The 22,671-nt window shown below is 54.0% G+C and overlaps 8 protein-coding genes across 8 annotated transcripts; 4 read left to right on the top strand and 4 right to left on the bottom strand.

Moving 5' to 3' along the window:
• Positions 1-309: 309 nt before the first annotated feature.
• Positions 310-2,532, bottom strand: EI97DRAFT_473244 (uncharacterized protein; the record flags this gene model as incomplete). The annotated part of the gene is made up of 4 exons (XM_033801876.1): positions 1,560-2,532; positions 1,406-1,508; positions 480-1,355; positions 310-437 (listed from the first exon to the last, which is right to left on the bottom strand). The coding sequence occupies exons 1-4, from the start codon at positions 2,283-2,285 to the stop codon at positions 310-312; spliced, it is 1,833 nt and encodes a 610-aa protein (XP_033659137.1). The 5' UTR covers positions 2,286-2,532.
• A 1,923-nt stretch (positions 2,533-4,455) lies between these two features.
• Positions 4,456-7,488, top strand: EI97DRAFT_368313 (protein kinase byr2; the record flags this gene model as incomplete). Its single annotated transcript, XM_033795129.1, has 4 exons — positions 4,456-4,655; positions 4,707-4,780; positions 4,828-4,985; positions 5,038-7,488. The coding sequence occupies 4 exons, from the start codon at positions 4,456-4,458 to the stop codon at positions 7,486-7,488; spliced, it is 2,883 nt and encodes a 960-aa protein (XP_033659136.1).
• Positions 7,489-8,756: 1,268 nt separating this feature from the next.
• EI97DRAFT_367357 (GroES-like protein) lies at positions 8,757-10,123 on the top strand (the record flags this gene model as incomplete). Its single annotated transcript, XM_033795083.1, has 3 exons — positions 8,757-8,884; positions 9,052-9,298; positions 9,413-10,123. 3 exons carry the CDS (start codon positions 8,757-8,759, stop codon positions 10,121-10,123), a joined length of 1,086 nt encoding a protein of 361 aa, XP_033659135.1.
• A 369-nt stretch (positions 10,124-10,492) lies between these two features.
• Positions 10,493-12,841, top strand: EI97DRAFT_463895 (RNI-like protein; the record flags this gene model as incomplete). Its single annotated transcript, XM_033801389.1, has 3 exons — positions 10,493-10,783; positions 10,875-11,694; positions 11,748-12,841. Exons 1-3 carry the CDS (start codon positions 10,697-10,699, stop codon positions 12,839-12,841), a joined length of 2,001 nt encoding a protein of 666 aa, XP_033659134.1. The 5' UTR covers positions 10,493-10,696.
• A 982-nt stretch (positions 12,842-13,823) lies between these two features.
• EI97DRAFT_34152 (uncharacterized protein) lies at positions 13,824-15,321 on the bottom strand. The gene is made up of 6 exons (XM_033794744.1): positions 15,085-15,321; positions 15,003-15,029; positions 14,697-14,925; positions 14,481-14,639; positions 14,099-14,431; positions 13,824-14,045 (listed from the first exon to the last, which is right to left on the bottom strand). The coding sequence occupies exons 1-6, from the start codon at positions 15,138-15,140 to the stop codon at positions 13,935-13,937; spliced, it is 915 nt and encodes a 304-aa protein (XP_033659133.1). The 5' UTR covers positions 15,141-15,321; the 3' UTR covers positions 13,824-13,934.
• Positions 15,322-16,392: 1,071 nt separating this feature from the next.
• EI97DRAFT_463893 (DUF663-domain-containing protein) lies at positions 16,393-19,070 on the top strand. Its single transcript, XM_033801388.1, has 3 exons — positions 16,393-16,579; positions 16,636-18,431; positions 18,485-19,070. The coding sequence occupies exons 1-3, from the start codon at positions 16,471-16,473 to the stop codon at positions 18,977-18,979; spliced, it is 2,400 nt and encodes a 799-aa protein (XP_033659132.1). The 5' UTR covers positions 16,393-16,470; the 3' UTR covers positions 18,980-19,070.
• Positions 19,071-19,109: 39 nt separating this feature from the next.
• Positions 19,110-20,949, bottom strand: EI97DRAFT_429598 (BING4CT-domain-containing protein). Its single transcript, XM_033797477.1, has one exon. It carries the CDS (start codon positions 20,917-20,919, stop codon positions 19,246-19,248), a length of 1,674 nt encoding a protein of 557 aa, XP_033659131.1. The 5' UTR covers positions 20,920-20,949; the 3' UTR covers positions 19,110-19,245.
• Positions 20,950-22,017: 1,068 nt separating this feature from the next.
• On the bottom strand, positions 22,018-22,652 carry EI97DRAFT_34015 (uncharacterized protein). Its single transcript, XM_033794742.1, has one exon. The coding sequence runs from the start codon at positions 22,536-22,538 to the stop codon at positions 22,113-22,115; it is 426 nt and encodes a 141-aa protein (XP_033659130.1). The 5' UTR covers positions 22,539-22,652; the 3' UTR covers positions 22,018-22,112.
• Between the last annotated feature and the right edge of the window lie 19 nt (positions 22,653-22,671).

The following is a 22,671-nucleotide window of genomic DNA, read 5'->3' as shown; positions in this document are numbered from 1 at the left end:
CTCAAATAAGCAAGCTTATGCCCTTCCTGACACTATACAGAGTGAATTACAGAAAAATATGCCACATGGGACTGTATCCATTGGTGTGTTGTACAAAACGAAAAATCCATGCAATACGCAAGGGGTATCATGACTCCGCCAGCGCCAATAGCCAAGCAAGAAAGTGGTACATCAAGGCAACACAAAACCACTTATTCAAAGTATCATTCTCCTTGAGCCCAGGCGAAGCGTCCAACACAACCGCCCCGGCGAGAGGATCCGGATAGGCCAGCAAAGACCATGAATTGGATGGGCAAAGAAACGTTGATTTTAATACCGTCGGGAATCGTATGAGCGGCTATCGTATCCGTTTGTATTGCTCCTGCCGCGGTAGTAGTCATCGTCGTAGACGGATCGAGGCTGAGAGTCGTAGGGACTCCCATTCAGACCTGTTGCCGCTCTCCGAGGGCGGCCATTGTCAGAGTCCTCTTCGGCCTGACGTCTGGCCCAGTCGTTTCTCTTCAGCTCGGCCTCTCTTGCAAACCTGCGATTGTCCTCCTCGGGGTCGTACATGTTCGACGCGTAGTAACCGCCCGGGATATCTCTAAGATTTGGGTCGGACTTAGTTCCGTAGTTCGTTGGTGGTGGGCTCCTCGCACGGCGCCCTTGTGTGGTCGAGCCTGTACGGAAGTGTTGGTGGTAGTGATGGTACGAGGCATTCGGAGGGTTCCATTGGTTCTGACTCGCCGTCGACTGGGTGCGTCTACGCTGCTCAGGGACAGGTCCGTCGGATTGGAAGCTCCTACTAAGGTCGTCGTCATGGACTTTTCCGCCACCTGGAGCTGCAGTGTAAGGCTTGCGTTCTCTTTCAATGGGAACAGCAAGAGGTCCGCCATCCTCGTCCTCCGACTCAACCGCATGTGAGTCTTTCGTGTTGGATTGGTGGATATAGGGGCTCCGCTCACGCTCCAGGGTAGTTGATGGCGCAGTAGAGTGACCCATTGGGGGTGGCGGAGGGAAGGTGGGCGCTCGCCGAAGGGGGCTTACGCCCCCAGCAGCCATTGCTGCGGTGCACCTTTGCTGTGCCTGGAGATTCTCTCTATGGGGAAATAATCGCCGAGGGAGTTCCTTAGGAAAGCGTTCTTTGCAGTCGTCAGCATTGCTGATAGGCATGTCCAAGACGGCCTTGGACAGCCGTTCATATTCCGCGTCAGGGTAGGCTTGTATCATGGCAGTCATCCACTCTTGGAAGCCATGCGGGGTAAGTGCCGGAATGAAGGGCTGGTCGGCGAGGCTGCTTTGAATGAAATGGTGTTGACAACGCATTTCGCGGTATATCTTAGCTAGACTCGTGTCGCTCAGCTGCCCAAATATAACTGTCGGTTCCGTTAGTAGTCCGTTAGTACCTTCTCCGCACAATACTTACTTTGCCATGGGAAGATCTCATCTGGGAGCTTGACATCGCCATATAACTTGAGCATCTTGGAAGGAGGAATAACTAGACTCTTTTTCGGCTCATAATCCTCGATCTAAAACATAGTTAGGGAAAGTTGATGTTCCAGCTCAGGTCTACTACTGACTAGGTGTACTGCGAGGCCTCGAAGGAACTGGCCGAGTCGCGGGGTGGGTTGGCCCTCGGCGTCAAACAAGGTCTGCCACATCTTCTCTATCGGAGTGAAGTCTGGGTCTGTAGCCATCCTGGGAGCTGCGCCAGGACGGGATTTTCGCGAAGCCTCCGAAGCCGAGTCATCCGGTATGGTCCGGTAGGAGGATCTATCGCCAGCACCGTCAAACAGAGGGTCGTGAGCCAAGGGATCGGGGGAGTGGGTTCCCTGGCTGGAGTAGTCCGGGTGTTTGGGTGAGGGCGGAGTGTACACGTCTCGGGAAGGAAAAGAAGCAGACGTGGAGGTGGGCGAGTGAGGCATGTGGTGCTGCGGCGGGGCGGAAGGCTGAGGTTGCACAGGAGCACCGCCCACGCCTTGCGACTTGATCTCCTCCAGGACGGATCTCTTCACTTCGGCTGTGATCTGGGCAATGAGGGCCGGATCCACTGTCCTGGCGGCGTCCGACTTGTCGAAGGCATTGTTGAGGGCATTGTGGAGAGGCTGGGAAGACTGGTGCAAACCATCCGAGGGAGCGGCGGAGGATGCGCGGGATCGCTGTCCATGGGAATCCTGATAGTGGGAATGGTGGTTGTAGGAGCCTGGATAGGGTATATAGTCGTTTATCGGGTCGTGCGAGGACGACTGCGAGTATTGCGGTTGATGGTCAGGTTGGCTGCGGTGGTGGTTGTCACAGGCTGCCATGGTGTAGTCGGAAGACGGGGATTGGCCTGGTCGGCAATGACACTACAGATGCAATAGCAAGGTGAATGCAGTGCAGGTCGATGTGTTGACTGCCGCGCAGCGCACGAGGATTGCGCTACATGCAAGCGCGCTAGAGAGGTTGTATCGACGAAGAGAAGGCGCAGGAGAGGAGGACCAGGCGGAGAGGAAGAGAGGAAGGATATAAAGATTGAAAGTGGTAGACCAGGCCGCGCCTCAGCCTTTAGGACACCTGGAGGGCAAGACAGGTTGCCTCTTTGTCGGGCGGCGGAGGAGCAACAAGCAGTTTTCCGGAATAAATAGAAGAGCGAAGGATTTGGGATGCGGGCGAGAGAGGAGTTGTGGGCAAGAGCTTCGAAGTGACGATATAGTACAGTTGACGAGGAAAAAATGGTGGAATGACTGCAAAGCTTCACGTAGATGAGAAAGAGTATGAGTTCACCGGTGGGCTGGACTTGGGCAGCTCCATGTCCCAATCTGGAGGGCAGCGCAGCGCGCCTAGGTGTTGCGTCATCGCCCGCCAAGAATCTCCAGCGACCATCCAGAGGTGCATAGGGCTTGAGGGTTCTAACAGGAGATATGTACCGTGGAAGAAATAGAATCCCACGCGACAGAGGAGAGAGTGTGCTACATGCAGAGAGCGCGCATATCGATTAAGGGGTGAATCCATCTACAATAGAGCGAAGGAGACGGAGTACTGGGCTAGCAGAGACGGTCGGATTCTTTCGCCCCTTTCATAACTCCAAAACCGAGGTCGCCTGTAAACTGGGAGACTCATTATCAGTTGCTTTGTTTGTTTCCTCGGCTTGTTTCAGGCAAACAAAACAACAACGACAACAGAGGGCTATGTAGTCTCAGTTACTGATTGATTGATGCAGGGGGAGGTGTCCCGTTCATACTGTGCAAGACGTCTTCTGCGCAGAGCAGGAAGGCTGGCCGCGTGCCTGGCAACCATTGAAATGCATGAAACCCATTCTCTGTCGTGACCACTTGGTCATTTCATTTCATGGGGCACAGCAATACCTGTGCTATTCACGGAAGCGCTGGTGAGGCTCATCACTTCTCTGGCGGCTACTAAGACAGCAAACCTATGCCTTCAAGGCTCGCTGAGACGGCCCACGCATTATTATTATTGCTCGGGTTCGTAACCGGTGGGTGTCAGCATTATTCAGGAGGGCATTATAATAATCCTAGGTACCCGTAGTTCCGCGTAGAATGCGGATGTTCGCACTATTGTATCCGTAGTCAGATACACTTCACCGTAGGGGTCCTCATCCACCCACAAACCCACCCCGCATCACTAGCATTATCACCAGTATCCACCAGCATCACCATCGCTGCTCTTTATCAGATTCATCATTATTGCGCGGGGATGTCGGCGACAAGGTCAGAGGCGACTCTGCGCGCGGGTCTCGCTGCGGTGCCTCACTGAAACCTTAGCGTGTCTGAGGATGCCGTAGCTGCCCCTCTCATTGGCTGTCCCCGCTGCACCCTCACGACTCAGCGCCCGTTGCTTCAGGACCCAACACCATCGCGCTCCTCCTGCTGCCCCCGTCCTCTCCGTCCTCCCGTCCTTTTTCTCCGGTCGCTGCCCCCACCACTCGTGATTTTTGTTTCGTCCGCTGAGTCTGCCGCTCGGATCTGTTTCTCACTGTCTTCAACGCTGCCAACAACCTCCCTTTTAGTCTACGGGACTCCCCATCCCGTTGATAAAGACCGAAAACCGCCACTCTCGTGAAAGACGCTCCCCCAGTCCACGTCGCCCGTCTCCCTCCAGTCGCCTCACCCTCACTCCCTTCGACTGCTCGCTCCCACCTTCATTCACCGTTTCGTCCTAGCCAACCTTTAATCACTTCGACGCCGTTGTACGACAGCTCTCCAGCGCACACCAGCGGCACCTCTACCCCTCCCGCAGTACTTTGTACCCGCACCCGACACTGCGTTACGCGAACCGCTGTACCGCGTGCCTCTCCACCCATACTCATCTCCGACCGCTCCCCTATTGTCCACACCTGCGACCGCTGCCTTCGCTATGAGCTTGTAACCGGATCCTCCTCGTTTCCCGTAGTGCGAACGACCGCCCATCGCTTTCTCGGGCAACAGCCGATTCGAAAGAGCAAGACGCATATCGCCGCTCGCTCCCATCTGTAACATGGCTATGCTTGCGTCCAAGTCGCCTTATTCGGCCCCTTCTTTGGGAGCTGCGTCATCCTCGCAGGCCTTGCCGCAGTACAATACTACAGTGACCACCTACCGCACTCATGCGACGCCTGCACGTACCGAGCATGCCTTCTTCGCCTCTCCCACCGAGTCCGAGTTCTCCGAGAACTACGATGGTCCTGATTCTGTTAGGTACGTTGGGCCTCCTGTTGTTGCTGTGTAAGGCTCAACTGATTCGTCTAGACACTGGAACGAAGAAAGGGTCGGCGAATGGCTCAAGTCAATCAACTGCGCACAATACATTGACCTATTCAAGCGTACGTGGTCCGGCTTCAACGTACGAGTAGCTATCTGACTTGGACAGGGAACAACATCAACGGCGAGAACCTCTTGGAAATGGACCAGACCCATCTCAAGGATATGGGCATCAAAAAGGTCGGTGATCGCGTTCGCATCGGGACCCACGCCAAGCAACTCCGAACCAAGGAGTACAAGAAGGCCTCCAAGCGGACATCGAATAGGGTAAGCATCTCATCGCTATACCTACCTTGAACGTGTCTCACCTGCTCCTTAGCAATCCCTCGCATTGCTCGATCATACCGCATATACCCCGCCCTCCTCCGGATCCCCTCGACCCCTCCACTCTGCACGCACAAACACGACAACGAGCTCAAGGGACAAACGAGTGTCAAGGCAATTCACCGGCTCGCTTGGCGCCACCGACTTGAACTATGCGCCTGGTTCTGGTTATGGCTCCAAATCCCCATCCCGCCCCGCTTCTCCACAGGTAGACCCGGAGAGCCGTGGTCTCAGGTCAGCGCGTTTTGCCGGTGTGAACAGCCCAAAGGAGTCTGGAAAGAAGGACTATGCTTCGTCCTACTCAAGCCACCCCTTGAGTGCGTCGAGCACGAGCACCCGCTATGCTTCTACCCAGCGTACCACACCGACCGAGACCCCTCAGACAGCCAGATTTGCCGGCCATGTGCGAGGCGCTTCCGAAAGCGCAACCAACAGTGCCATTCTCCCACCAGACAAAGCCCTCATCCGAGTCATCTACGACGGAGGTAGCTCCAAGGTCGTCAACATCGAGGGCTGCAAATCGGCCGAGGAGATCATGTTGAAAACCCTCCGCAAGGGTCAACTGCCCGAAGCTCATGTCAAGAATTATTGCTTCTACGTCCTTGATGGCTCCGATCCCAATCCGGCTCTCTGCCGTCGTTTGGGCGAGACGGATCTAGTTCGTGTGTGCAAGGACTCGACTAGGCACGAAAGGGGACGCTTGATCTTGCGCAAGATCCATGCTGGGGAACCCGAAGATGATCAGCTGAAGACGGCCGCTGGCATCTATCAGCAGCAGAGTCTTCAGCAGACGCAGAATATCATCCTGCCCACCAGCAACCGAAGTCAACTCAAGATCGAGAAGATCACTGGCGAGTCGCTTGCCGCCGTAAGCTACCCTCTCTCACCAACCTCGGCCAGGGAACGAGAGCGGCACATCCACTCCACCGCTCAAGACCTCGAGAGGCCCTCTCACTCCCCTCTGCATGCCGCTCGCGCACGCAAATTGAAGCAGTTCTACGGGGCGCGCCCGCCAAGCGAGCTCATCACCTCCGACCTGACCTCGTACTTCCCCGACGTCGAGAAAGACGAGATCGACAAGACCATCCGCATGTCTATCCGACGCTCGCGGAGACTCAGCCGTGCAGCATCGCGCCTCTCCATGGCATCCAACTTCAGCGTAGCGTCAAGCCTGCGTGATGCCCCTCCTCTTCCTTCCATTGCAGACACCTGGCTTCAAGGCGGTAGCCAAGCTCGACCGCTCCGTCCCCTGTCGGTTATGCGGTTAGGATTACCCGCAACTGGATATCGAGACTCCGTCGCCTCCTCCGTCTTGGAGCCTCTTGAAGAAGAGTCCCCGCTGGAGCCTAGCCGCAAGTCATATGTCTCGTTCGGCGGTGACAGCGGATCCGACACAGTCGCCGTCACCGATCCCGATGGGCAGACGACTCTTCAATCTTACTTTGATGATGGCCGTAGCAGCATGGCAGGCAGCAGTGCTGGGAATACGGACAATGGCGATTCTCTCAACAAACGCCTGTCGCAAGCTATTGCTGAGGATGGAGAGGAGTACGATGATGAGCTTGCCGAGTATCTGGAGCAGGATTCTTGGGAGAATGTCAAGTACATGAAGGGTGCCCTCATCGGCCAGGGATCTTTCGGAAGTGTCTATCTGGCACTCCACGCCGTCACCGGCGAACTTATGGCTGTCAAGCAGGTCGAGCTTCCGTCCGCCTCCGGCACTTCCCAAATGGATCAGAAGAAGACCAACATGGTTGAGGCACTCAAGCACGAGATTGGTCTCTTGCGTGATCTCAAGCACGAGAACATCGTGCAGTATCTGGGGTCCAGTTCCGACGAACATCACCTGAATATTTTCCTGGAGTACGTCCCTGGAGGATCGGTCGCCACAATGCTCGTCAACTATGGTCCGCTGGGAGAATCCCTCATTCAGAACTTCGTCCGCCAGATCCTGCAAGGTCTATCTTACCTGCACTCTCGGGACATCATCCATCGTGATATCAAGGGAGCCAACATCCTCGTTGACAACAAGGGCTCCGTAAAGATTTCCGATTTTGGTATCTCCAAACGCGTCGAAGCCTCGACGATTCTCAGCGGTCCCGCGAGCGGCAAGAAGGGTGCTCAGCGCGTGTCCCTGCAGGGTTCCGTCTTCTGGATGGCGCCCGAAGTCGTCCGTCAAACCGCGTACACGCGCAAGGCCGATATCTGGTCGCTTGGCTGTCTCATCGTCGAGATGTACACGGGCAGCCATCCCCACCCAAACTGCACCCAGATGCAGGCCATCTTCAAGATTGGCATGAGCGGCGATGCATGCCCAACGATGCCAGAGAACGCCGGGGAAAATGCACGGGCTTTCCTCAGCCAGACGTTCTTGATCGATCACGAGAAGCGCCCTAGCGCGGACGAGCTTCTGGCCAGCCCCTTCATCACCGCCCAAGCCGCTTGATTAATGTAATGCATGCTCTTTTCTCCGTCATGGTATGGGCGTAAGGCTTCTGATGGGTTCAACGTGGCATGAAACGGGCATACAGCATTGGAGAGGATATGGGAAAAAGGACAAGGGAAGACTGGTAGTCCTCGGATGTGCCTATGCTTCACGGGTTTCCCCTTCTCTCTTTCCCCTGCTCCTCTCGTTTTCTTTCAACCCCCCTTTGGTTGTTCATGGATTTCAGCACCTACGATTGTTCACCAGCTTTTGTACGATACCTTTTCGAAAGCGCTCTGTTAACGACGAATGGCGAATGGCCCCCCAGAGCGGAATTCTTTCTTCTTTCTTCATTCTCATTTCGATTCCGATTCTCTTCGCCGAAGGTTGTCCTGGTGACTTAGGGTTCTTGCTGGAGTTTAGCTTTGTACCATAGTAACCTTCACCATGAACATGCATCGATGCAATTTACATTTTCAGTCTATGATCATGGGCTCAACTTGGACTTGACACAAATAGAGACAGGGCTGTAGGATTCTTTTGCTTCAACTGGCTCACTCTGCGGCTGTGCTGCGGGGAGCGGGGTCGCAGAGAGCGTTGGGAGGTCGTTCAGCCACCATAGATCGCCGCCAAGCCCCGGCAGGGTTCTGCAAAACGGCTTTCGATATGCGTGGTCAGCCGCGCCGGTCCCCCACCGCAAAGGAGCATGCTGCCACATACCATCTATGAATCTAGTTGATATCGACATGTTCGAGTCAGCTCTTTGCCTCCCGATGTGCTCCATCAGCAGATGATGATGCTCTTCGCCGCCGAACGACTGCCGGACCAGAAGGAGGGGCTGCCAAGCTATAGCTACATAGGTTCACTTCCACAAAGCTCGAGGTTCTTATGGATGCTTAGAGGTGAACCTGAGTAACTCTTTACGCGGGTAAGCAGACTGCTTCAGGCTAATGATAGGCCGTGTACTTGGAAAGGAAAGGTGTCGGGGTGCCTGGGGTTTGCGGGAGACAGCAAGCAACTCGTGATGTCGGCGATGGGTGGGGTATGTCGATCTAGGATGGACCTTGGAAAACAGATGCGGAGTGATAGCCGCGGTATACGGGGTAAGGCTAGAAGAGAAAGGTTAACGGTTCCCTTTATGTCCTTCTCTCGTCAGCTACTTCCTTCTCATCTCCCGTTGTTTCCCTCTCTCTCCATACATCCATATTCTCTGGTCAATCAACACTTGTCCTATTCGATACGTCCATCGACAAGTAAAGAGAAGATTATCTACGAAGGGAACGGGCAAGATGGGTTCTGTAGGGCTTCTTCCTAAGAAGTACAAGGCGATTGTCTATGACAAGCCTGGCAGCATCTCGACAAAGATTGAGGAGTTGGATGTGCCGGAGCCGGGACCGGGGGAGGTTCTGGTCAATCTGTAGGTTCCTTTCTTACTTTAATGTTTCTTACTTTACTGCTATTTCTTCTCGAATTGAAGGGATTGAAGTTATTCCATTTCGTCACCTTAGTTCTTTCTAAGGCTCCCTTTGCTCACAGGTCGCTCTAATCCCAAATTCTCAAGCATAGCTAACAACGACCCCCCAGCACCCACTCCGGCGTCTGCCACTCTGACCTCGGCGTCATGACCAACGCTTGGGCAGCATTGCCCTACCCTGTCCAGGCAGGCCAAGTTGGCGGCCACGAGGGCGTCGGCAAGATCGTGAAGATGGGCCCGGGAACTGACCGCTCTGGCGTGAAGATGGGCGATCGTGTGGGTATCAAGTGGATGGCTGGCATATGCGAGGCATGTGAGGCCTGCAGAGCGGGTGCTGATGCGAGTTGCTTCAACGGGGTAAGTAACGCTTCTGCATGTTATCAATCTTTCGCGTATGCCTCTTCCCTCCATTCACATAAACTCTCCCCTGTCCTCACATTCTTCCAAACTGGACACTGACATAAATTCCAGAAAGTCTCCGGATACTACACCCCCGGCACCTTCCAACAATACGTCCTGTCCCCCGCCAACTATGTGACCCCGATCCCCGACGGTTTGGACTCCGCTGCCGCCGCCCCCATGCTCTGTGCCGGCGTCACCGTGTACGCCGCCCTCCGCAAATCCAACGCCGAGTCCGGCCAATGGGTCGTCATCATGGGCGCGGGAGGCGGGCTGGGCCACCTGGCAGTGCAATTCTCCGCGCGTGGCATCGGCCACCGAGTCATTGGAATCGACCATTCCAGCAAGAAGGACATTGTCCTGGAGAGCGGCGCAGAGCATTTCATCCCCGTCGACGGGACCGAGAACATGGCCGACGAGGTCAAGAAACTCACCAGCAACCTCGGCGCCCACGCCGTCGTCGTATGCACGTCCAATAACGCTGCCTACGGCATGTCGCTCGACATGCTGCGTTTCCGCGGCCGCGTCGTGTGCGTGGGCATCCCCGAGGGGAAGCCCTTACCGATAACGAGTGCGTCGCCGCAGCTGCTGGTGGCGAAGGAGCTGCAGGTTGTAGGGTCTGCGGTCGGCGATCGGCGGATGGCGATTGAGACTCTGGATTTTGCGGCGAGGGGCGTGGTGAAGACGCATTTTCGGCTCGGGAAGATGGAGGAGTTGACCGAGGTGTTTGAGGAGATGCATCGGGGGGAGTTGAAGGGGAGGGTGGTGTTGGATTTGCAGTAGATGAGGCGAGATAGTCGATAGTATGTCGTAGTGCGCTTCATCAGCAAACTTGCAGATACCCGCTTGGACGGGATTGACGAAATCTCCACTCTGGTGTGTATGACCTGGGATTTCCAGTTGTACTACCTCCCCAACGAATACCATGTTTCGCCCCTCTACAACAATTTCAGCTCGAGAGAACGATATAAACAGTTCATTTGTATAGATAGATACTAGAAAGAATGAGGAGATATATTGACCGACCAATCACCTGGGCACACTGATCAAAAACGCGCTAACCGCATTAATCCTTTAATTGGTTCCGCACGTGATAGCGCGCCTCCCCAAAACCCTTGTCCTCGCGTCGCTCATTCCCGTTTCGACGTTTCCCTGCAAGGCGCCAGGCAACCGACCGCCACTCCATCCTCCTCCTCTGGCTCCCTCGCTCGCTCTCACTCAGGATCGTACCTTGTTCGCCACGGCTAGCACCCTGGCTCTGCCTTTCTTTTACTACCCGGGCGTGAAAGCTTCGATACTAGACTAGACTACAAATCCACTCAAGCGTCTCACGTTTTCCTCTTATCGAACAAGAAGATGTCCGGACGCCGTAGTGGTGCCGGTGGGAGGAGGAATGGTGCGGGGATTCGGGGTCCGCATTCTGCGTTGACGGACTTTTTGGCGGTAAGTTTCTTCTTCGATTGTGCTTTTCGTTTTGGGTGTCTGTGTGTCAATTGAGAGATGGTTCCATTGCTAACGCCATTAATTTGCACAGTCGCACAATATCTCCGCCGCCGAAATCAGAGATTCGTATCGTCAGCGTATGCTACAGGCAGAGCAACAAGCAGCACAGGAGCAAGAACAAACTGGAGGTGGGGAAACTCAGGACAATGGCGAGGGGCCTTCGCGAGCTGCAGACAGTAGACCAGAAGAAGACATAGAGGAGCAAGAAGAAGAACAAGAGGAACAAGAACAAGAAGAAGTCGTAGCAGAATCATCTACTGCGGCAGCTGAGCGGACACGCAAACGCAAGCGCGAGCAAGAAGAAGCGATTGCGAAGATCAAAAAGGGAAAGACGGCGAAGAAGGGAGCGACAAAGAAGAAGGGTAAGAAGAAGGGTGGTTCCGACGACGAGGACGATGAAGACTTCGACCTCATGGACATGTACCGCAAGGCCAAGAAGCTCCCTGGACAGCTGGAGAACTGCGAAATCTGCGAGAAGCGCTTCACCGTCACGCCGTACACCAAGTCTGGCCCCGACGGGGGCCTAGTGTGTGCCAAGTGTGGGAAGGAGATGGCAAAGGAGGCCAAGGCGGCGGAGAAGGCGAAGAAGCCGGTTGTCAGAAGAGGCCGGAGGAAGATTGAGAGTAACAAGCTTGATGGCTTGACATTCCGGGGTGCGAAGACGCTGCAGCAGCTCTGCATTGAGAAGTTGGCGAAACATGCAGATGACATCGAGGAGTTTGGCGATATGCCCGAGTCGCTGATGCAGCGGCTGGCGGAGATCTTCTCGAAAAAGAGGGCGATGAATTCGACGACTTTCAAGCTGTTTTTGCAGCCGGATGTGGACGTTGTGGCTATCCATGAGGCAGCTTGTAAGAACATCGCTCGTGAAGTCCGATTTACAGGTGACTGATGTGAGATACAGACCTTGAGACGGAAGACTACGATCAGATCTTCGCCATCGTTCCTGGGATTAAGAAGCTCGTTCTCCGCAACTGCTGCCAGTTCAAGGACGCTAACATGGAGTATATGATTGAGAAAGCCAGGCATCTGACCGATATCCAGCTCCTCGGAGCCAACCTCGTTTCAAATGACAAATGGATCGACCTCTTCGTCGCCCGTGGCCCAGATCTCAAGTTCTTCAAGGTCGAATGGCTCGACGCTGCTTTTGACGACCAGGCGGTGGAAGCACTCGCTACCTTCTGTCCCAACCTCGAGCGACTGAAGATTGAGCGCTGCAAACAACTTGGCACGGCGAGCATTGACGCCATCGCCCGGATGGAGAAGCTGGAACACCTTACGCTTCGCTTCTACCAGGAAGTTCCCATCGAACGCCTCATCAACCTCATTGGCTGTGTTGGCGCTAACCTCCAGACGCTCTGCCTAGAGCACTTCCTCGACAACAGCGATGACCCGAACGACCACATCCTGGAAGCCATCCATAGCACATGCAGCAAACTTAGCAAGTTCCGCTTCACAGAGAACCACGAGTGCTCCGACGAAGGATACGTCAATCTCTTCACCAACTGGGCCAACCCCCCTCTGCGCTACATCGACCTCAACAGTACCCGCGATCTGGACAACGCCAACCCCGACGGCCCGCAGGATAAACCCATCGGCCTCGCCTCCGCGGGCTTCAAAGCCCTGATGCAGCACTCCGGCTCCGCGATCGAATACCTCGACATCTCCTCGTGCAGGCACATCTCCTACGCCACCTTCTCGGAGATTTTCGACCCCAAAACCAATGTCTACCCCCGCTTGAGAGAGATCAACCTCTCCTTCTGCCCGGTCGTGGACACGGCGATCATCGCGGGGGTGTTTCGGTGCTGTCCCGAGATCAAGAAGGTGGTTACGTTTGGGTGTTTCCAGGTCGCGGATGTGGTTGTGCCGAGGGGCGTGGTGCTGATTGGGGCTCCCAAGGCGCAGGATGCGATTGAGCAGTTTGGGGAGATGGTGATGGAGTTCCAGAAGGAGGTGGAGGGGGTGGGTGCCGGGAGGGTGGTGCCTGTTATGGGCTAGGTTGGGGGGATGGAGTGGGTGAAAGGAAGAACGTTCGTTCGCCGTGAGGAACGACGAGTGGCGGCACTGTAGGCCTTGCGCCTCCTCGGAATTGATGGCATTTTAGAAGCGTGCGTTTGTATCCAGGAGGGGGTACCAGTCGGGATGGCTGCTTTCCAGAACCGTGGCTTCACGGTGCCGAAGGGACCTGCCAATCATGCTTTCCAGACTTGCTCTTTCGACTTAGCAAGGAGTTGGGAGGGTCGAATGCTATTTATGATATCATGACTTAGTGGTGTTCCACACATGACTTCGCTTTGCAGTTCCCTAGGTCTATGCATCTTGCTTTAGTCTCTCTTTGATTCCGAAATCTATGTGCATACCCAGGCGATGCAATGCACCACCTAGTAAAAGGGGTCAATAGTTGACCCTTATGTACACTTCCAGTCCTTCAAACAGCGTATTGGTTGTATTCTGGCGATGCCAGATGGCGCCAACCAACCCCCATCCATCTCCCCAATACTTCAATCGCCTGCAATGAGATCTACTAGCCATTCCTCACAATCGACAATCAAATACAACCTTCGATGTAATCAATCATGCGGCAGGCCATTATCATTGACATAGGGTAAATCACAGCTCGCAGAAGGCTTATTGGATAGATAGATTAGTTGACCCTGCCCATTGCCCATAGATGAATCTAATATACATAGAAAAGCCTCATGTTCAGAATCCAGCCCTTGAGAATGAAGAAAGAAATGAAAAGCAAGGAGAGAGAAGAAGGGAAAAGAGAAAATTCATATCCCATGATCATAAATGCCTCCAAAATCCCTCAGCCTGTTAGTGAAGTCCAATATTCCGTCGTCCTCCAGTGTAATACATCGAGCCGTTAGCCGAACCCATGTCGCGGGTCTCAAAGACCGGAAAGGTATTTAGCACTGAAGGGATGCCAAACACAAGCCGACATGATACTAGGCTGCATGAAGTCATACATCAAAGTGATAACCCAGTCGATGTCGTAGGTCTCAAAGGCTGGCGAAGGTAGTTCAGCACCGAAGAATGGCAAGGAGAAATCCGACATCCGCAACTGATGCCAGAGGCAAGGCCTGTGTCGCTAGATCTCGGTATCGGAGTCGTCATCGTCGTTGTTCTCCTCTCCCGAAGACTGGCTCTTCCAGTCGTCCTCTTCCTCGTCTTCCTCAACGCTCGGAGGCTTGGGGGGTTTCTATATCGCCGTCAGAAAACACGCAATGTACCGCACCAAACCAAATAACTTACATATGCCGGGATCTTGGCCCAACCGTTCTTCTTGATGATAGTATTGTCGCGCTGCGTATTGTAGGAGTTCTGCCCAGAGCGCTCAGTGTAGCTGGAGTCGAAGGTCTTGTAAGAGAGGGACCCAGCTTTGGCTGCAGTCTTCTTTTTGTTGGCCTGCTGCCAGCCATCGTCAGCATCACTGGACTTGACTGGACCGCCTTGGGAGCTGAAGGTCGAAGCGTCATCGGCATCGATCAAGGTGCCCACACTGGGCGTGATAGACAAGCTGCGGAAATTGTCTGCGAGCTTCACTCCGCCGTCCTGGTCGTCCTGGGCCCACTCATCTTCCTCGGCCTCCCTAACGTTAGTGAAGGCAAACAATAGAGGAAGAACCTGTACTCACCTCTGACTTGGTACGCATGGTCGTCGACTTGTTGGACCAGATTTCAGGGTACCTCCCATCGGAAGTATCCATGGGGACGAAAGCCTTGCCTGGGTTCTCATAAACGTGCTCGTCTACAGCCTCCACCGCAGTTCGTTTATCCACGCAGGCAAAGCACACCTATACCACCATCATTAGACCACTCAACCCGCCAGCGTGAAGGACCCGTGCACGTACCGCAGCATCGCCTTTGGAGCGCTGCGATTTAGCGAAGTCATCCATACCCTTGACCTGGTTGCACACAGAACACTCGAGCTCCATTGGCTGCCCGCCAGTGCATTCGGAGCACTTGATGGAGTACCGTGCATTCTTGCCGTTCTGTTTGATGGCTTCTCGAGCGTCGCAGAGTTGCTTGTGGGAGTAGTTGGCATGGCCCTTGTACTTGTCGCATCGTCCACATTTGATTCTTGCCTGCTGTTAGCATCTGAATCTGCACGCAGTGGCACGCACTGGAGGCAGAAAGGAAAACAGTGTTGGACTCACTTGGGAGGCAGGGCGATGCCTTGGAGTCTGTTCGATAGTCAATGATGAAGTTCAGACAATTTTCGATGACTGAGTGACTTACGACTTGATGTACAGCGCGTCGTAGATACGCTGGTTCTTCTTGTTATTGTTCGGCATTGTGGGGCTGCTGGCGTTGAGGTGTGCGTGCGAGTGCCACTCCTGTCGTTGACGTTGGGGTGTGTAGATGGTGCGAGTAAAGGAGGTACTTGGGGCTCAAATAGTTGAGTGTGATGGTTTGCACAAGCCGAGGCGGTGTGAGGCGAGTTACCAGAGTGGGTTTCACGGCGACAACGAGGATAATGAGTCGCCGTGATGGTAATCAAGGTGATGGAGCCCTGGAGAAGTAGATGCGCGTTTGCCTGGAGGTTCCAAGGTTGTGTCCAGGTGCGCAGCTGATCGGGGATGGGGAAGGAGCAATCCACCTACGTTATGAGGAACAGTGCAACCGTGGGTCTGGCGGAGAAAGCTTTGGTAGATGAATGGAAATGAGGGAAGATTTAAGCATAGAAGTGGTAATTGAACTGAATCTCGTGATGCTCTCACCTACCTATCTGGCGGTGTATACCCGCTTCCGCACCGTCCATGTCTTCCGCCAAGGACCCGTGACGACGGTATTGCGATGGAGTCGACCGTCAGATCTCATCACCGGACCGTTAAAGCGTATTTCAAACGTCTGCTCGAGGAGAGTGCCCGTTTTCGCAGTGTCATTGAACTTCTGTAGAGCTTTGAAGCGCACGTTAAGATGGACCGGAGGAACTACTAAGCTGCTCACTGAAGGCAATCAAGAATACTCCGATGCTACTTTGCACGCTCCTTTTTAACAGGGAAGAGGGGCTATATGGAGGTACCTAGATATTGCAGTTACCCATACCTGCTCAGACTTGACGTTCGCCGATCTGCGGAGCCAGCCATAGCCCTCAAACAAGTATCTGTTTCCGAGCAGGACCGTGTAGTAACCAATGCCATAAACGCTTTTCCAATGCCGTTGTCTTGTGAATTCACACATCATCAGTCAACGAAGTCTTCTCTTCCATTTCGAATGTAATTGATAATTGATACCGCATACAACCCTGGAGGGCTGACAGGCCAAGAGACTGAACAAACAGAGACCTCTGGCATATTCGTTTGTCCTTATAGTCCAATTGTCGGGGCGTTCGGGTGATACGTGACAGAAATGTGTTATTAATTGCATCTTGATATATGTGCGAGTCAGTGAAGCTTAAGCGTTGAGCTGGAGGTAGGACCAAAGCTCCTGGCTTGGCATTACCGCCACCATTGCGCCACAGATTTGCGCCACATTGGAGGCCAAGACATTTATCGATAAGCCCACAAAAATAATGGCGGGGCGGTTGCCGTTAGCAAGAAGCGTGAATTGCGGACGTCGTTCACTCTTCACTCAGCAGTCAAACTGGCGTCTCTTCCCTACAGATTCAAGGCAGGCGGCAGCATGGCTCCGGTAACCGGCCAGCACCATCATAGAAGCACTACGAAACAGTCGCAGAAGCCATTCAAATCGCGCCATGCCACTAAGGGTGCTATAAAGGAGAAGACGAAAGGTAAGATCTCAGTTTTGTGATTAGGGAAATCTTTGCTGACGTTACCTGTGCGGCAGGGAAAGTTGATTTCGAAAAAGGTAGCAGAAAGACTCCTCATCAACAAGTCATGTCGAAACTCGACCGCCGTAATCGAGCGAAGCAGTTGCGTCTCAATAAAGACCATGAGCATGCAAAAACTACGAACGTGTTTGCTGGAAAGGACGGTGCGCCCCGGATCGTAGCTGTTGTGCCTCTCTGCTCAGATGTTTCGTCTGCGGCAGCTGTAAGGAGTCTCAATTCTAGCCTCGATATCGAAGAGGAGGTTCCCGAGGCCGGCTGGACGCGAATTACTATCGACCGATTCAAGCAGAAGATACAATACTTGGTGGTTCAGAGGGATTTATTGGCCTGCTTAGATGCTTGCAGAGTGGCGGACTTTGTCGTTTTTGTGCTTTCTTGCGAAGAGGAGGTTGACGAGGAGGGAGAGCTGATACTGAAGGCGGTGGAAAGTCAGGGTGTTTCAAATTGCTTTACAGTTGCTCAGAAGTTGGACGCGGTGGAGCCGGCAAAACGAAGGCCACAGGTCATATCGTCCCTCAAGTCGTACATCACGCATTGGCTGCCGTCGACGGAGAAGGTTTTCTCGCTCGATAACCGGCAAGAGGCCTCGAATCTGGTCCGATCGCTCTGTACCACCACAACCAAGGGAGTTCGCTGGAGGGAGCAACGGAGCTACATGTTCATCGAGGACGTTGCTTGGCCAGGAGGAAAGTCTGCGGTCACTGAAGACGGTACGGGCGATGTTGTGCTGACCGGAGTTGTACGCGGGCTGGGTTTGAAGGCCGATAGGTTAATTCAGGTGGGCGACTGGGGCGATTTTCAAATCGAAAAGATCACAGCTGCCCCGCTTGACACAAGAAATAAGGCGCGGGATGACACCATGGCTGTAGACTCTGAGGAGCAGCAGGTTTTGGAACGGCCGAGCGAGGACCAGGATGATCTTGCGGAGCTGGCTCCGGAGGAGACCATCATGGACGACGTCACGAACTATGCAATGTCGGTGGCACCCTCAGAACGAAAAGGGGTGTTGTTAGATGATCACCATTACTTTTCGGACGAGGAAGACGAGGTCGTCACAGCGAAGCCCAAGCGGATGCCAAGGGGAACAAGCAAGTACCAGAGCGCATGGTATCTCGATGATGTGTCCGATTCTGGATCAGACCTGGAAGATTTCGATGAACACTTCGGTGACGACGCAAAGAGCGTGAAGTATCATCCGGCAGATGGCGTCGAAGGCATGGATATCGACGGCAGAGCTGGCACCGAAGCAGGGCCTTCAGAGTATCCTCAGTCAGAGATGTTTTTGGATCCCTCGCCAGAGGATGAAGCGGCGGAAATTGCCGCATACCGAAAATCTCGCAAGAACGAAGCCGATGAGGACCTGGAGTTCCCGGACGAAATCGAACTGCATCCTAATGTCAACGCCCAGGAGCGCCTCGCGCGGTACCGTGGTCTGAAGAGTCTGAGAACGAGCGTGTGGGAGACGGAGGAAGACAAGCCATATCAACCGGAGGATTGGCCGCGCCTCCTCGAGGTCTCCGACTACAAGAGGGCGGCTACACGCGTGATCCGTGAAGCTTGGGCTGGTGGTGTAAAGCCAGGTACAAGGGTCAACGTTCACATTCGGGGGGTGCCTCTTTCGCTCCAGCAGACGCAACCTCGACCGCTTGCGGCGTTCTCTCTCCTGAGACACGAGCACAAGCGCACGGCATGCAACTACAGCATACTGCTCAGCTCAGAGTACCCCACGCCCATCAAGTCCAAGACCGAGCTCATCGTGCAGTGCGGACCACGGAGACTGGTCATCAATCCCGTAAGTGGACAGTGGCGATATTCCATTGAAAAACATTGCTAACACGTATCCAGCTCTTCTCGCAAGCCGGCAACACGCCGAATGACGTGCACAAATTCGACCGCTACCTCCACCCGGGCCGCTCAGCCATCGCCTCCTTCATCGGCCCCGTGACTTGGGGAAACGTCCCTGTCCTCTACTTCCAACGCACCGCCCCCTCCGAAGACTCTCCCGCCTCGTCGCTCAAACTCGTCGCCACAGGCACCAGCCTCCCTCCCTCACTCAGCCGCGTCATTGCCAAACGCATCATCTTGACGGGCCATCCCTACAAGATCAACAAACGCATCGTCACCGTGCGGTACATGTTCTTCAACGACAAGGATGTCAAGTGGTTCAAGAGTCTGCCGTTATGGACGAGAAGGGGTAGGAGTGGGTTCATCAAGGAGAGTTTGGGAACGCATGGGTATTTCAAGGCGACGTTTGATGGGAAGATTAACCCGATGGATGCGGTCGCTGTGAGTCTTTACAAGAGAGTCTGGCCGAGGAGTGCGAGGCCTTGGCAGCCTTGAGGAGAATTCAGATTTTAGTTTAAAAGGATGGACGGAGTTAGGGGAATATCCATGATATCATTCCATAGAAAATCATCGTTGTTATACCTTCAGTCAAAGTGCCAGTGTCGATCACAAGATGTGAAAATAGCTCGCCAAGCTGGGGGGTATATATTCCCTAAATCCGATATCTAACCCATCCCTTGCTCCCAAGTTTAGATCATATATCCCGTTAACTCCAAAGCTATGCAACAAAGATGAACTTTTCCTCGGGGTTGAAGAGTCCTCTAAGCCCCTTTCCTGGCAAATCTTTCCAGTGCAGGCCCATACTCCTTCTTCAACCTCTGCACCTTCTCCATCTCCCTCTTATTCAGCGCCCTCAGCGCCTCCCTCGCCCTCAGCTTCTCCTCATCAATCACATTCCTCTGTCCCCTCTTCCTCACATACCGCCTCAACGCGCTATTCCTGCCACGACCCCTCTTCTTCAACTCCTCCACCTTATCCACCTTCTTCGCATCCAGGTCCTTCTCCCTCCGCCTCTGCTCGTCGGACGCGAGATCCAGGTTACCAATGAAATTGGGATCGAGCGAAATCATTTCCGGCTGCAGCTTCTCGAGCAAGGCGCGCACCTCGGTTTCCTGGCGCTGCTTGGTCGTCTCGAAGGGATTGAGGCCGGCCTCCAAGCTATCCGGGTTGGGTTCGCCGGAGCCCGGGACGAGGATGCTGCTGAAGCCCTTGTCGTGCGAGATGCCGAGGACGTCTTCGAAGGGGCAGAAGCGGACGCGGTTGATGGTGTTGCCCTCGCCGCCCCAGGCCATGTACGGAGCAGGGATCTTGATGTTTGCATCCGAATGCGTGAAGAGGTCCGGTTTGTAGATGGAGACTTGGGTGCCCCAGCCTACGGCTGTGAGACCGCGGTCGGATATGGAGAGGGTGCAGCCCGGTTGGGGGAGGTGGTGGGAGTGGACCTCCTTGAACATGCGGATGTCCCAGACGGCCATTTTGCGGTCTTGGCCGGTCGAGACCATGTATCTCCCTGCGCGGTCGACGGCGAGGGCGCGGACGTGTCCATGGTGTGGGAGGAGCTTGACGAGGGGAGTGGAGCTGTTGGGGGACCAGAGGGTGACGATGCCTTTCTGGTGGCCGACGTGCAGTATAGCATTGTGTGGGTTTTGGCAGAAGGCTGTGGGAGGTCCGAGTTTGGTGGGTATCTCGTTCAGCATCTGGCCCGTCGAGGTGTCGGTGTAACGCAGGACGCCTGTCAGGGATATCGAGGATAGCAGAAAGTGGTAGGGCAAGAATTCCAGATATGTCGCTTCCGTGTGCTTCTTGAGTACGTGCATCTCCACGCCGTCCCGTGCGTAGATATACACAAACTTCTTCTGGGCCACGGCAAAACTCTGGTTGTTATGCAGCCACGATATGTCCCGCACCGTCTCGCCCAGCTGCAACTCGCAACCCAGTTTCCCCTCCCGCCAGTCCATGGCCGCCACATGCCCTTTCCTCCCCGCCAGCAACAGATCCCGCCCGTTTCTCGTGTACTCGCACATGTACGGCCCCAGGCCTTCGAGTTTCAATTCGAAGCCCTTCTTCGCCGTCTCGATTCCCACATTCTGCCGTATCTCGTCTTGCCACACTTTGTACGTCCGCTCGAGCTCGTGCTCGGGTTCCAACAGCCCAGCAGTGTTGTCGAGCAAGATCTCGGCATTCTTCGCTTGCAGCGCTGCCTCGTTGTACTTGTGCTCCAGCGACCGCAGGTTGGCGCGCAGCTTCTTGTCTTTTATCGATTTGGTGCGGATCTTCTCCCCGCGGCCGTACGTCCTGGTCGCGGCTTCTGCATGCTGGGCGACGGCTTTGGCTTCGTCCGGGCTGAGGATGGCTTGGGATTTTGATTTTGGTTTTGACTTTGATTTTGACTTGCCCTGTGGTTTCGTGGGCCGGGATGACGATTCGGTGGCCATGGCTTTTTTGGGATTTGGAATTGAGAATCATCGGCAATGGTGGAGCAAGTGGTTCTGGGAATTTTGGAAATTCTGCCACCGCCTCTTGGCGCGAGGTTGAAGTGTTGCATAGATCCCTGTTGCTCATGCTTAAAACGTCCTAGCGCGGTTGACTCTAAGTGTCACCATCACTCCAAGGATGAACTTCTTATACATATGAAAATGCCTGTATCTGAATGATATTTGACAAGGCCTTGTTCCAGTGACATCGTATTGCTAATTAGATCATACTGTTTGTATATCAAGAATCCCAGAATCCAAGGCCAACCGTGCTCATATGCATATGTTTCTATAACGTTACCAACTTACTAACTTATAAAATTGCTAGAGCACCTCTGGTTCTATGATGTTTAATATCTCTTCCAATAAAACCCCGCCTGCGTATACCCCCTTCCCTCCATCTCATCCGAGCACCTCTCCTATTGAATATCACATAGCCGAAGATACCGATCCTGCCTAACGTCCAGAGTTCCAATATCCATCTCGACACTAACCCAATCAAGAACCTCAATCAAGAACCCCAACCAAGGCATCAGCCCTTTCCAACATCGACCACGCAACAGGCAGCAGCATCCCCAACCCCCTTCCTCCTCCCAGGACGCTTCCTTACAAGGCATGGCCGCCTTAAACGCGGCTGAAAGCGGTGAGCAGGCGGCGCGATAAGGCAACCAACAGGGCCGATTCGCTATAGGCTAACTTCATCATCTACAATCATCGGGAGTGAGGCAATTTGGAGGAATTTGGGCGAATGGGAAGGTATGGAGATGGGATGGTGGATGGGACGGGATGTGCAGGAGGCGCGGTTAGGGGCGGAGGGAGGAAGGGGTATATAAGGCGGGGGAGCTGGAGCCGCAATTGGGATCATCATACTTCTTTCTCATTTCTGAGGTTGTTGATCTCTGTGTCTTTGTTTCACAGAGCGTGTTATATATATCTATGATTTCCACCGTGCTTCGAACCATCATCCTCGGAAACAGCGACTGCAGAATATCGCAATCGTGGGCTTTCCGCACCCCCTTCGAGGCATACACAGCATAAAAAAGGAAGATTATTCAAGATCCTTTGGCGACTTGAACAGGCGTTCCCATCCTGTGTTCATATATGCCTGGGCTATGTATTTTGGTATCTAACCTCGAACCTATTGGTCTCCTCTCCTAGCATTCACCGTTATCATTCCGGGGAAGGGGAAAAACAAAGAAACGGAAAACAAAACCAGCTGATGAACAGGATATCCGCGGAGATCGGAAGCACGCTACCATGCTCGGTCTCGAAGAAGAAGGAGAAGACGAAGGAGGAGAGAATAACGAGACGCTCCCTATCAGCAATTTTGATTCCCCTCGTGAAACTCCAAACGCGATGCCAGCCAGACAGAAAATTCCATATCCAGAAACCAAGCAAAAAAGGATCCTTATCGCGAAATATAGCCGAAAACCAGAGTGAGGGAAAATAGCCAAAGAGGAAAAGAAGAAGAAAGGAAGATTGACAAAAAATTCCGTTTCGGCAGGCGTCGTCCTCTTTGGTTCATCATGCAGCAAGCCAGCCTGCTGACATGCCGTCGTACAGTGCCCCGTACCGCTCATTGAGGGCCACACATGGCTCGCCGAGACCGGTCAAGAGACAGAGGAACGTGGATCCCCACAGCATCGGGATATGCCGCTCGCCGTAAATGGTCGTCCGTCGCAATCGGTAAGTGGAAGGGCGTTGTCGCCGCAT

The sequence above is a fragment of the Westerdykella ornata genome, assembly GCF_010094085.1.
Source record: "Westerdykella ornata strain CBS 379.55 unplaced genomic scaffold EI97scaffold_1, whole genome shotgun sequence".
In the NCBI taxonomy this organism is placed as follows: domain Eukaryota; kingdom Fungi; phylum Ascomycota; class Dothideomycetes; order Pleosporales; family Sporormiaceae; genus Westerdykella; species Westerdykella ornata.
This window is presented reverse-complemented; position numbering and strand designations above follow the sequence as displayed.

Excerpts from the sequence above, each read along its gene's own strand:
- EI97DRAFT_34152 (XM_033794744.1), bottom strand. The coding sequence starts at position 15,140 with ATGCCGAACAATAACAAGAAGAACCAGCGTATCTACGACGCGCTGTAC. Across the intron at positions 14,926-15,002 it reads GGCATCGCCCTGCCTCCCAA|AATCAAATGTGGACGATGCG; the intron begins GTGAGTCCAACA and ends ACAGCAGGCAAG. Across the intron at positions 14,046-14,098 it reads GGGCCAAGATCCCGGCATAT|AAACCCCCCAAGCCTCCGAG; the intron begins GTAAGTTATTTG and ends ACGGCGATATAG.
- EI97DRAFT_463893 (XM_033801388.1), top strand. The coding sequence starts at position 16,471 with ATGGCTCCGGTAACCGGCCAGCACCATCATAGAAGCACTACGAAACAG. Across the intron at positions 16,580-16,635 it reads TATAAAGGAGAAGACGAAAG|GGAAAGTTGATTTCGAAAAA; the intron begins GTAAGATCTCAG and ends CCTGTGCGGCAG. Across the intron at positions 18,432-18,484 it reads GGAGACTGGTCATCAATCCC|CTCTTCTCGCAAGCCGGCAA; the intron begins GTAAGTGGACAG and ends ACACGTATCCAG.
- EI97DRAFT_429598 (XM_033797477.1), bottom strand. The coding sequence starts at position 20,919 with ATGGCCACCGAATCGTCATCCCGGCCCACGAAACCACAGGGCAAGTCA.
- EI97DRAFT_34015 (XM_033794742.1), bottom strand. The coding sequence starts at position 22,538 with ATGAGCGGTACGGGGCACTGTACGACGGCATGTCAGCAGGCTGGCTTG.